General features: G+C 40.0%; 1 protein-coding gene across 1 annotated transcript in view; it reads left to right on the top strand.

The window, feature by feature from the left end:
- The first annotated feature begins 12,423 nt into the window (after positions 1-12,423).
- Positions 12,424-14,040, top strand: part of LOC127572921 (centrosomal protein of 120 kDa) — a 106,760-nt gene continuing 105,143 nt past the window's right edge. The window contains exon 1 of the mRNA XM_052020649.1: positions 12,424-12,504. Within this exon, the coding sequence (XP_051876609.1) occupies positions 12,424-12,504 (81 nt within the window). The remainder of the gene's footprint in view (positions 12,505-14,040) is intronic.

Here is a 14,040-nt window from a genome sequence, read left to right on the forward strand (position 1 = left end):
TTATACTTTAGTTACCTCTACCATTGGTGAGATCACGTCTCGGGTACTGGGTACTTTATTGGTCTCCTTATTTAAGGTGAGATGCAAATGCATTTGATTATGTTCAGAGAATGTTTACTGGCTACCTGGAATGGATGAGTTGTCTTATGAGGGAAGATTGGACAGGTGAGAATTGAAGTGGGAGAGTAGACTTGATTGAAGCATATGAGATCCTGAGCGATCTTGACAGGATAGATTCTGAAAGGATGTTTTCTTTTGTGGGAGAATCTAGAAATAGAAGGCACTGTTTAAAAATAAAGAGTCATGCATTTGAGACATAGATGAGGTGAACCATTTTTTCTCAAAGGGTTATGAGTCTTTGGAATTGTCTTCCTCAAAGGCCAGTGGAAGCAAAGTCTTTAAATATTTTTAAGGCCTAGGTAGATGGATTTTTGATAATGAAAATTAAGACAAATGCAGATGCTGGAAATACTCAGCAGGTCAGGCAGCATCTGTGGAAAAAGAAACAGAATTAATGTTTCAGGTCAAAGACACCTCATCAGACCTGTGAAAGGAAACAAGTTAGTTTTAAATTGTAGGAAAGGTGGGAATAGATGGATATGACAAAAGCGATAGATCCTTCATAAACAAGGAGATGAAAATTGACTAGGGAATATGGAGTTGAGGTTGCAAGCATATTGAATTGAGGATCAGATCTGATGGGCCAAGTGGTCTCTGCTTGCTCCTAATTTGGATGCTCCCAGTCGCTATTTCCCCCAACTCAATTCCCCATCTCCAACTCCCCTGAATATCTTATCCTCCAGCTTTACCCATCCCCTCCCCTCATCAATATGAGCCCTGTTAATTTTAGGCCCCATGTTACCAGGACTGTGATTTCTGACCCCTTTACCTGACACCTCCCCCGACTCCCCCACCACCACACCACCAAACCTGGGACTGACTGTACCTCACTGCAGCAATAGTAGCCAGTGTTATGCTATGTGAAAACTGATTTTTTTTTGTTCATCACCCTCTGAGTGAAGAAATTTCTCTTCACCTCAATCTGAAACGGCCAACCCTTATTCACAAGCTGCAACTCCAGATCCTGGACTCCTCAATCAGGGAAGCATTCTCTCTGCGTCTAGCCTGTATGAACTTTGTATACAATTGTGAAAGTGTGTTGTGTTAACATAGATATATCTTGCAAACTTCTTTCCATACTCTCTTTGTGTAGCCTTCACTATCTATTTTGTCATCCCTTGCTGCCTTTCAATTTTTCCCATTTGTTAGGATCTGTGCTTTTCATGCATTATCTTTGACATTATATTTTCCCTTGCCTCTTTAATTGCTTATGGCTGCCCTGGAACCCTGGAATACCAGGATGAATCTTCAGAAATAATAAACTGTGAGGGAGTGGATGGGTTTGCAGGCAGATAGAAAGATATAAACATTTCTATCAAGGAGACAGTTATCGATCACTGTGGTATTGAGAGAATCACATGAAAGGCAGAATGGGTTCAGTATGGCAGAAATTTAGATGTTGTAATTTGTGAAGGACAATAGATGGAAATTGCCAAGGAAAATGAGACCGAAAATGACAAAGGTAGGGACAGACATTTCAGCAATGGATTGATGATGTAAGGGCAAATGCGGCAGATCATAGAGGTGGATATAAGCAGTCTTGGATGGTTAGGATCTGTGCATCAAGGTTTAGCTAAGAGTCAAACATCACATTGGCATTACCCACCTTCACACATGGCCTGGGAGCTGCAAAGACTGCCGAATGCTAGACTGTAAGATTTTGGTGGAAGCTGAACTGGATGTGTTGCAGATGTGCGCTGAAGGAGGTTCTTGCTCTTTCATGTCTTGATTTACCATTTGGACAACAATTTGGTCAAGCAGTCGATGGAAGTGGCAGTGAGATGCAGTGGTGTGGTGTATTATCAACCTGTATTTCAAAGTTAAAGAGAATACAAAACAAAACACAAATATTTACGTAGTGGTTTTCACATTCTCAGGATGTCCCGAAACACATTACAGCTATTGAAATACTACTGCACAAGTATAGGCATTATTGTAATGGAGCAAATTCAGCAGCTAGATTTGTGAAAAAAAAGTGTATATGAATTAAGGCATAGTTTAGAAAAAGAAAAGGGGTCAAAAATGGATTCCAGGGATTTGCTAATTATAAAGCTCACGGTATAGAAGGAAGTAATTAGAGAGGGAATGCTATACTGTTGGATATGGCAACATTTATTGAAATATTAAACCAAAGCCCCTTTCTCTGCTGGAAGAAAAATATTTCATTGCACTACCTGAAGAAGAGTAAGGGACTTCTTCCATCTTCTTTAGTCAATATAACGCAAATTAACTACCTTGAATCTATCTCACTGTTCGGTGTTGAATCCAATGGTACAGAAATCGTCCACCATATCTTCCCACATTACAACAACAACTGTACTTCAAAAAGTACATCCATGGCTAGGACTTTTACTTCCTTGCTTTGTCTCCACAGAAACAAATTCGTTAACTTGCCATACTACTGCACCCAGTCTGAGTGAAAACCTCCTAACAAAGGTACACGAGTGTGTGTCCATGTTGCTGATTCATCCACCAGTGGAAACAATCTTACCAACTGAAAAATGTTCACAATTTTAAAAACTTTTTGTTGGATTCACATTTCATTAGCTATATTCCAATGAAAGAAAAATCTTAAAATGTTTCTTTATTTTCATAACCGTGCATTCTTAGTTATATGCCTGTGAGACTTCACTATACCCTTTTTGTGGTTCCAGCATTTTTCCAAACATTACACACCATGCTCCAGCTGTGGCAGAAAAAACAGGTACAAATTTGGGATCAGTTCCTTGCTTTTGTTATGACATTTCAAAAAGCCATTTGTTTTCTGGCCTTTGTCAAAGAAATATGTATTTGTACCCCAAGGACACTTTGACTTTCCTTGCCATTACCGAATCAAGCTGTATGGAAATTGACTGTAATTTTTTCCCTCCATTACAACAGCAATGGATAAAGCAGATTTCTTTTGTATAATTTACATCAATGGTGAGAAAGAATAAATCTGGCTGCAAAATTATGTCATGGCACATGTTCTGCAGTGATATTAACATTAAATATTATAAGATGTTCCTATTTCATAAATACAGTTACTGATTTAAACTTCTGCTTGACTTGACAAATGCTAAATTAAAATTGGATGCAATTTATCGTTGTTTTAATACTTAGCAGTAGGAATGTTTTAGTCATTATTATTTTAATAACATGTGCAATGTCGCTGAATTAAAGAGCACAGGGAAACCACAAACAAACTTATGACAAATAGTTAAAGTTCTGTATTGTCCAGAACTTGGAATTAATTGGAGAACTGAAGGAAGCATGGGTTGTCCTCGCTCCTCAGATTGATTCATTCCGAAAATGGGAAACTGTTGTTCAAGTATTCCTCCAGTGCATTCCCATCATACACACATAAACACAGACATCAATAGGCATTGCTATTATGAAGCCCAATTAACTTCAAGATAATGGAAGCATTACAATGTTCAACATTGTTTACTTCACTAAATAATTTATGTAAAATTATATAAATTATTTAGAATTGGTGTATCACAGTTAAATTGCTCTACATTAAATTCTTACATATCTGCTTTATCTGGCTCCACTTAAAAGTAATTCTCTGACCAAGGGTTACTAAGTACAGTAGTAATTTTAATTGCATTAAATTTTATGTAAAGACATTTAACTGCTTAAGAACGTTTCTTGTATTCCAGCTGTTGATTAATATGAATAACGGCCCCTGTGTTATGACAGTTCGGGTAACAGAAATTTCCCATTATAGAATTCAGAAAGCACCGCCAAAACATTTGAGATATGGAATAAAAATTCACTCTTACAAAATCCATCCGGATAAATAAATAAATAAATAAATAGATAAATAGATAGATAGATAGATAGATAGATAGATAGATAGATAGATAGATAGATAGATAGATAGATAGATAGATAGATAGATAGATAGATGAATGAATAAATAACAAAAAGTTTTGTTTTCAACTCGCATTTCTTGACACATGGGCAGATGTCATGGATTTGCTTTACAGAAAATTGAAACATAGACCCATCTTCTCGGAACGCAACCTCCCCCCTCCATAATGCAGAGGTCGCCTATATTCCGATCAAAACTGTACCTTGAAGAACATTGAACAGTAGAAGGAATGTAAATGAAGAATACACAAAATAGATGTCATCATATACAGAAAGATGGCAGGCAATTCAGGTTTCCACATATGAGAATTGAACAGTATTAATAAATAAATCAGTACAGTTTTATAAAATTACACATTCATACTATGTAACTGAATCATTTTGTGTTGTATCTTACAGTGGGCAACAGTAGCATATAGTTAATATTTTACCCTAAGTTAACTCTTTTCTGTATTCCAGTATCTGAAAGGATTTGGCCCTCAGCATTCAAAAGACATTGTTCTCTATTGTTGATTGCAGTCAAACTTTACAAATCAAACTACTGCAGGATAATTGTACTGACTATCACAATGACATTCTATTATATCATTGAACATTTTTGCACACTTCACGTTGTTGGAGTCATATTGGTTTCCCGATAGTTCAATATAAAATATAATAAATTTTAAAACATAATAATTTATCATTTTTATTATTCATACATAGTATTTGAGTGCTGCTTACAAAGCCAGTATTTGTTGCCCACCTTTGGATGTCCTTGAGAAAGCAGTGCTGAACAGCTTCCTTGAACCCTGCAGTCCTTGTGGTGAAGGTATTCCCACTAGCTATTTGCAAGATTTTAATGCAACGACGATGAAGGAACGGTCAAATATTTCCAAGACAGGGTAATGACTTGAGGGGAAACTTGCAGATGATGGCATTCCCATCCCTGCTGCTTTTCTCCTTCCTGTGATTACAGTCTTAGGCGATACTGCTGACAAACCCTTAGCAAGTTGCTGCAGTGCATCATGTTAACGGCACACACAACAGCTGGAGACGTAGGCAGTGAGCGTTTTAGGCGTGACACGTTATTTTGTCCTGGATGATCTTTCTGTATGTTTTTCAGGCTGCACTTATCCAGGTAAGTGGAGAGAATATTAAAGAGTTAGGAACACACAGAATACATAGCTTTGGTTCAATTTCTGTAGCAGTAATATTTATGTGGCTGGTCTAGCTGTTAATGAGTAAAGTGACGGTATTGCCATTGAACATAAGGGAGAATAGTTAGATTCTCATTTTCTCCTATTTCCTCTCACTGGTTTGGCACAAATCTCACTTGCCTATTGCCTGCACAAACCTGAATGTTGCCCACAGCTTGCTACTTAACATGGATGGGCCCAGGCTGCATTATCCAAGAATTTGCTGTGCAATCATCAGCAACCATCCCCACCTGTAATGCAAGGAAGGTCATGAGTGAAGCTGCTGAATGTGGTTGGACCGGGTACAATATCTTGAAGAATTCCTGCGGTGATGTCCTGTGGCTGGGATGCTTGGCCATACTTTTCTTTCATTTTATGAGCTATGACTCAAAGCTTGATTCCCATTGATTTCCATTTTACCAAAGCTCCTCGATGCCAAACTGCACCAGAAGTTGCCTGGAATTCAGTTCTTTTGTCCGTATTTGGGCAATGGCTGAAAAAAGATCTGGAACCAAGTGGCCCCCATGTAACACAAACAGAACGTCAGTGAGCAGGTCATTGGAGTCTAGGTTTATGATACTGGTCATTACTTCACTGATGAATGAGAGCAAACTGATGGTGTGGTAATTTGCTTGCATTTTCTGGACAAGAAATACTTGGGTAGATCTCAGTATCATTAAATACTGAAACAGTTTAGCGATATGTGCAACACACATATTTCCAGCTGGATGTGCGGATAGTTCTGGATGGCATCTTCACACTGTAGCCAGAGTCCACCATCTATTAAATGTAGCCATTTCCTGACATCACATGGAGAAATCGTATTAACTAAAGACTAGCGTTAATGATACTATGGCTCTCAGGAGAAGTCTCAGATTGATTTATATACTCAGGAAATTTGGCTGAAGACATTTTTAACTTTTTGTTTTGTCTCTTACATTCACATGGCAGACACTGACATCATTAACCACAGGTGGAATCATGGATCCTCCTCTTCCTACTACTAGTTCTTTAATTTTCCACCACTATTCATAACTGGATGTGGCAGGATTGCTAAAATTTGATCTGAACTTTTGGATGTGAAGTTACTTATCTGTACCTAAAACATACAACTTAGCATCAAATCTTCATCATGTTGGCACATCATTTCTGGGTATGACTAATGCTGCTCCTACACCTTATCCTTCCTTGTTGAACCATGCTTGGCTGCTTCCGTTGGCAGTCATGAAAGAATGGTCGAAGTGCCTGGCCAAGAGATACAGACTGTGGTGAAATACAGTACAATTCTGCTGCTTCTGATGGCTTACAGCAACTCACAGAAATCCAGTTCTGAGCTGCTGGATGTATTTTTAATCTATACCCAATTAGTACTGCCACACAACAAGTAGAACTGCCTCCTTGCTGTGAAGACAAACCTTAGTCTCTGCAAGGAATGTGCCCTGTTTACTTCATCAATGGTACAATGAGCTACTTATGAGAACACTAAGAACCCCATCTAAAGGCAGATCCACTGAAAGATGATGGGTACCTCAGACTCCTTGGCAGGGAACAAGATAAAGTTCAGACTCCCTTCAATAACATCGCAAAAGATACCCACTCTCTGGTTAAGGGTTGCTGCAATCTCCAAGCCATCTGTTGTTTGCAGGCCCAATAAGCATAGAAGAATTTTACACATAACATCAAAATGTATGTTACATGCTGATTGCCTGGGGGCTTCGCTGTTTATGTGCACCATACTTGCAAGGGAGCCAAAATGAATATCTGCAATTGTGTTGCCAGCTCAACAAACATGTAATTGGGTTTTTGGTAAAACTTGGTAGCATAGAACACAAAATCTTTTTACTACTCAATAGTGTCTAGTTCGTAGCAGTATGGCTCAACTATCTTGCATTTTGGACTATCTGGAGGACAATCAACTATATTGCTGTGGATCTGGAGTCACAGACAGATTAAACCAGGCAAGGAAAGCAGATTTCCTTCCCTAAAGGACTTCAGTGAACTAGGTGGTAATCAGAAGTTTCATGGTCATCATTACTGATACTATCCTTTTGTTCCGGATTATACTTGCATAGAAGCTTCTCTAGGGAATCTCTGGTATTCTCTGCCCCAGAGGTTTGTTGAGGCTAGATCATTAGTGATACTTAAAGAGGAAGTAGATACACTTTTGAAAGATCAGATTGAGGGCTATGGGGAACTGGAACAGAAGAGGAGATGATGCCTGTGGCAGATCAGCCATGATCATATTGAATGGTGTGGCAGGCTTGAGGGGTCAGGAGGCTTACTTCTGCTTCTATTTTCTTAGGGTATTATATTAACCAATTGAATTCCCTGGCTCCCATGGTGGGATCTAAATTCATGTCTGTAGCATCAACCTTGAATTCTGGATTACAAGTACTCAGGAATTTTGCCTCCAAAGATGCTGCTTGACCTGCTGAGCTCCTCTGGTATTCTGTTTTTTGTTCTGAATTGAGTGGCCCATTTTCAATTTTCCTCAGGCTATAATTTGAGTACAAAACAAACCTGAAACAAATGCAGAAAATCATGGAAATATTCAGCAGGTTTATATTTCTGTAATAAATCAGCTGAGTTTATGTTTCCACTGTAACCTTCAGATCTGACAAAATAAAGGATGAACATTTAAGTAGGTAAGACCAAAAGAAATGTGGTAGAGAATAAGCAAAAACAGACAGATTAAGGAGGAATTATTGGTGGAATAAAGTACTCCAAAGAAATGGAATGGGTAGTTGACTGGGACTGGGAGTGGCACAGTAGCGTAGTGGTTAGCGTGATGCTATTACAGCATTAGCGATCGGGGTTCAATTCCTATTGCTGCCTGTAAGGAGTTTATGTGTTCTCCCCATATCTGTGTGGGTTTCCTCCGGGTGCTCCTGTTTCCTCCCACATTCCAAAGACGTACAGGTATGTTAACATGGGTTTAAATGGGTGGCGCGGACTCGTTGGGCCGGAAGGGCCTGTTATCGTGCTATAAATAAAGTTTAATAAAAATTAAGATGTTTCAGCAAAGAGCAAAAAAAGTTAATGGTAGATGTTCCATTTCCCAGAGTTGTCAGTTGTCTGCACTCTGGGCCACGCTGTTTCATCCAGTTATCCGGGGTACAATCTTTCACCGGGAGGCCAGCTCCCAGTGCTCCAGTGAGCAGGTCCGTGCAAGTCTTGGCGGAAGAATTTCACCATTAAATTAGACACAGAACATTGAAGGGTACGTCAGCTGTAAAATTGCAACATTCTGGGGGTCCTAACTGCAGTAAAACAGATTGACAGGAAGATTTCTGTTAACATGATATTCCAGTCGAAAGCCTTTTCTTCCACCACTTCAGATACACCTTCCTCCAACATTAATGCACCTGTCCCAAAACGCAATAAAAAGGTCGAGGCCATAGTTAATGGCAGAAGGTATTTAGGTCAACAGACTGCAAACTGGATTGTGCTATTTCTGCTTTACAGTGATTAAACAAGATGGTAGAAAGTGATGATTATTCTGTGTCAGGAGTTGACCATCTCTCATATTGACAGACCTAATGATAACAATAACATTGTTTGTTGCAACTTGTATTTGAGGATTCTTCTGAACAATTCTCTAGTGTTGATTGTCACTGTCACTCATTCACTCATTAAGAGCTTTAAGTAAATACAACCTTTATTTTTCGCAATCAGACTTCCTGTACAAGCATGGTAAAAACAATATGACAAGATATAACCATATGACACAGCCTCTTAAGATAGTCACAACCCACAACCTTAAAGTAGCATGTGCCTTCACAGTAAACATACATACAGTATATTGAACAAATAGCTGACAATTTTTGAAGCAATGATTTATTAGTACCTCTTCCAAATTAGTATGCTGCATTTGGTGCTCACAACACCATTTCTTTCCTCTACATTATAAAAGTTGAATGCATATCATTCAATCTTTGCCTAGAATATATTCAATGACCCAACTGCCACAGGTCTCTGGGGTAGAAACGTGACCAGCCACAACCTTGAGCTTCTAATTGCCTTAACTTTAACATTCCATCTCACTCCCCCTCTGACCTCTTTTGTATTTGGCTTCTTACATAATTCCAGTGAAGCCCAATCTCATCTTCTAACTTGGCACATACAACCATCATGACTCAACAATAAATCCAACTATTTCAGATAACTAGCTTTTCCAGTTTTAGCAGATGAGGCTTATAATGTTAACTTCATTTTTTCTATCCCCAGACGCTGCCTAACCTGCTGAGTATTTCTAGCAGTCTTTTTTTTCCAGATTCCCTGCATCTGTACTGTTTTACTTCTTTATCATGTATTTTACAGTTGCAGCAATGTTTTTTCTTTTGATTTTTTTTCTCTCTTCCTGTTTTCATTCAGGTTCTTCTCATTACATCTCCTCCAGTCGTTAATCACTCCCACTTAACTGGCACCACTTGTGTCATTTAGTCTCAATCTTCAACCCCATCACAGACATTCTCATGGTTCTCTCCACACCTCTTCCTCAATTAAGAACATATTTGATTTCCAACTTTAATCAGTACCAGTATCAGTCTGAAACGTTCAATCTGTTTCTCTCCCCATCAGTACAGTCTGACTTGCTGTGTATTCATTCATCTGCAGTTTTTTGCTTTTAAGTTGGTTATTGACCCTGTCAAAGACAAAAACAATAGCCAGCTGTAAACCATAAAAGATTAGCCAAACTGGCATTAATTAAAGCTTACATGGAAGCACAGATTGGCCTCAGTGCCTTTGTCAGAGGATGCCTTTCTCCAGATATGTATCAGAAAAATATTGACACTGAGCCACGGAGAAGATATTGGAACCAAATGCTTGCTAACTTATAAATAGAATTTAAAAGAGCAGAAAGGTGGAAAGGTTAAGGGGTGGAATTCCTGAGCAAGGCCCAGATAATTGAAACCATTCTGGACTTAACCATCACCACACCTCAATATCTTATTTGGCTTGATTTGATATTGGCTTGAAGGAAATTCAGGAATTCATAACAGAACTGGAGGAATATGGAACAACCAGAGAGTAGCAGGGCAGATAGAAGTTGGGGAAACTTGAAGCATAAGGGCTTGGAGGGAACTAGACAAAACGGTCTATAAGCACATGGGATATGGGACCTGATCTACCTCAGATTACAGATGACAGCTCGGTGTTCAACTGAGTTTCCTCAGGACTAATAACCAAGCTTCAAAACCTGGTCCTCTATACCTTCCACTGCAACTGGATCCTCAACTTTCTTATTGGGAGACCACAGTCAGTACCGATCAGTAATAACATTTCCTCGCTATCAAGCGTGCTTAGCCCACTGCTCTACTCTCTCTACAGTCATGATTGTGTGGCTCAACACAGCTCAAATGCCATCTATAAATTCGCCAATGACACCACTATTGTTGGTGGAATCTCAGGTGGCGACGACAAGGCGTACAGGAGAGAGATAGATTGGCTGGTTGAGTGGTGTTGCACACAACATCAGTAAGACCAAGGAACTGACTGTGGACTTCAGGAAGGGGAGGTCAGAAGAACACACACCAGTCCTCATTGAGTGGTCAGCAGTGGAAAGGGTGAACAGTTTCAAGTTCCTGAGCGTCAATATCTCAGAGGTTCTATCCTGGGCCCAACATATTGACGCAATCATGAATAAGGTGTGCCAGCAGCTCTATTTTGTTTGGAGTTTGAGGAGATTTGGTATGTCACCAAGGACTCTTACAAATTTCTACAGATGTACAGTGGAAAACATTCTGACTGGTTGCATCACAACTTGGTATGGAGGCTCCAATGCACAGGCTACAGAGGGTTATAAACTCAGCCAGCTCCATCATGGACACAACCCTCCCCGCCATCGAGGACATCTTCAAGAGGCAGCGTCTCAAGAAGGCGGCATCCATCATTAAGGACCCTCACCACCCGGGACATGCCCTCTTCTCGTTACTACCATCGGGTAAGAGAAAAGGGCATGTCCCGACTTGTTGTCTTCAGGAGTCTGAAGACCCACATTCAACAAGTCAGGAACAGCTTCTTCCCCTCCGCCATCAGGTTTCTGAACAATCCATGAACACTACCTCGCTATTTCTTTTTATTTTGCCCTAATTATTTATTTTAGTAATTTATAGATTTTGACATCTTTACACTGTACTGCTGCCACAAGACAACAAAGTTCATGTCATATGTCAGTGATAATAATTCTGATTCTGATCCTGATTCTATTTCAAAGGTTTGTGTGAGTTCACAAAGAATGGAAGATGGGAGGTTGGCCAGAGGAGCTTGACAACAATCAAACCTGAAGATATCAAAAGCCTAGATATGAGTAGGAGCATCAGGAATATTGACTCAGTGGTGGAAACAAATGGTACTATAGAGTATCAGAGTCACACAGCATGGAAACAAACCCTTTGGTCCATCAAGCACACATCTGAACTAATCTCATGTTTTATCTTGCATCTTTCTGAACTCTGCGTCCTATCTATCCCCTGCCCTCCCCCCCGCCAATTCTCCTGCCACCCCCCTCACCAGAGGCAATTTACAATAGCCAATTAACCTACCAAATAACATATCTTGGCATGTGAGAGGTCCCCATTGTGGGGTGGAAATAGATGATCTTGATGATAGAGAGAATATCAGGTTAGATGCTTAGCCAAGGTTAGATAGAAAGCCATGCTTATGTATAGAATGGTTCAGCCTCAGACAGTGGCCAAGGATGGGGTTAGAATTTGCGACTGGTGAACGTAACCTGCGAGAGAGGCTGAAGAGAACAGCTTTATTTTTCTTATTGTTTGAATGGAGAAAATATTTGTTCATTTAAAGATTTTGCATCAAATGCAGTGAAGGATTGAGTGCTGTCAGCACACACATGAAATCTAATGCTGTGTTTTCAAAGGCACCACCAAGGAGCAGCGTGCTAGTAAGAAAATGGAGGGGGTCAAGGATTGATCTTTTGAGGAGGAGCGTGAGAATTCCATGCAGTAGTTCAATAGCAATTAATGTGGGAAGAGTAGATAAAAAAACATAGCAAAATATAATCCCACAGTTGCCTTATACCCATTCCATAATTTCTGACAGCTTCTCTCACCTTCCCTCCATTCTTCCTCCTTAGAGAGGGTGGGAGGCCAGAGGTTTGCCATAATCACCTCTTGCTGGTCTTTGCCCCTTGAAAAAGAAAGCAGGAAGGGCCAAATTACATTTACATGGCATACATCAATTGCAGTTCCTTATGTGCTGCCATAATGGCTGTGATGACACGTGCATGCACAGGCAGTTGAACATTATGACCTCACAGGATGACTTTACTCTCACGCTACTTTTCAGTGAGCTGAAAGCGTCTTTGAATATGAACAGAGGAACACAGGTATGGGGTATGGGATGTTTAAAGCACTGTGCCACGTTATGGGTATTGACGGTAAGGTGTTAATGGATGGTCTTCATAGAACTGTAAAAATTTGCAGCACAATTTGGCCAATGTTGAGCATTCTGACTAAAGATGGCTAGCCCCACATACATTACTCTTTTAAAAAGTAGCAATCGCAACATTTATGTCAGTCATTCACAAGTTTATTGCACCCATAATTATTACTGATGATGATTAAACATATACTTAACAGCAATGTTTACAGCAATAACTTTGAGCTTTAGTTGAGAAGGTCAAAGTTATGCTTCCAAGCTAGGTATGTGTGGTGAGCTAAATCTTCAAATTCTAAAGTTTTTCCCCAGCACCAATTTGTACACCCTTTGTCACAACTTGTGCATGATTATTCTCATGCTCCATAGCATTACCAAATGTACAAGTTATATTTCAACAGATTATGGTTGTCCTTAAGGCCATAGGTCCTGTACACTCTCTAATTTGCCAGATCTGTGGTCTTTCTCTGTCAGGCTCTCAAAGAGTCATAGAGCAAGTAAACAGGCCCTGTGGCCCAACTGGTCTATACTGACCAAGATTCCTATCTAAGCTAGTACCATTTGCCCACATTTGGCCCACATCCCTCTAAACCTTTCCTATCCATTAGCCTGTCCATGTTCCTTTTAAATGTTAATATACCTGCCACAACCACTTCCTCTGGCAGCTCATTCCATATACAGACCACCTTCTTTCCATAAGAAGAAAGATCAACCTGCTCTTTCCATAACTCAGTCCCTCAAGTCCTGGCAACAATCTCCTCTGCATCTTTCATTTTGCAGGATGACCAAAACTGAACACAATAGTCCAAATGCAGCCTCAACAACCTCTTGTACAGCAATAATATAACCTCCCAACTTCTATACTCAGTGCTCTGACTGATGAAGGCCAGTGTGCCAAGCACTTTCCTCACCATCCTGTCTACCTGTGATGTCACTTTCAGAGAACCAAGTACTTGTACTCCTTGGTCCCTCTCTTCTACAGCACTCCCTAGGGACCTACTGTTCACTGCAAAAGTCCTACCCTGATTTGTCTTCTCAAAATGCGACACCTCACACTTAACGGAATTAAACTCCATTTGCCATTCCTCAGCCCACTTACAATTGATGAAGATCCCTCTGTAAATCCAAAATAATCATCTTCACTGTCTACAGCACAACCTATTTTCATGTTATCTGCAAACTTACTAACCATTCCTTGTGCATTCTCATCCAAATCTTTGATATAGATGATAAATAGCAATGGGCCTAGTACCGACCCCTGGAAAACACCACTAATCATGGGTCCCCAGTCCGAAAACAACCTTTCACCTCACCTTCTGCTTCCAACCATCAAGCCAATTGTGTATTCAATAAACTAGCCCTCCCCGGATCCCATGCCATCTAACTTTCCGTAGCAGCCTACCAAGCGGAATCTTATCATAGGCCTTACTGAAGTCCATATAGACTATGTCTACTCCACTGCCTTCTTGATTACTTCTTCAACAAA

This window comes from Pristis pectinata, chromosome 7 (assembly GCF_009764475.1).
Source record: "Pristis pectinata isolate sPriPec2 chromosome 7, sPriPec2.1.pri, whole genome shotgun sequence".
Lineage (NCBI taxonomy): Eukaryota > Metazoa > Chordata > Chondrichthyes > Rhinopristiformes > Pristidae > Pristis > Pristis pectinata.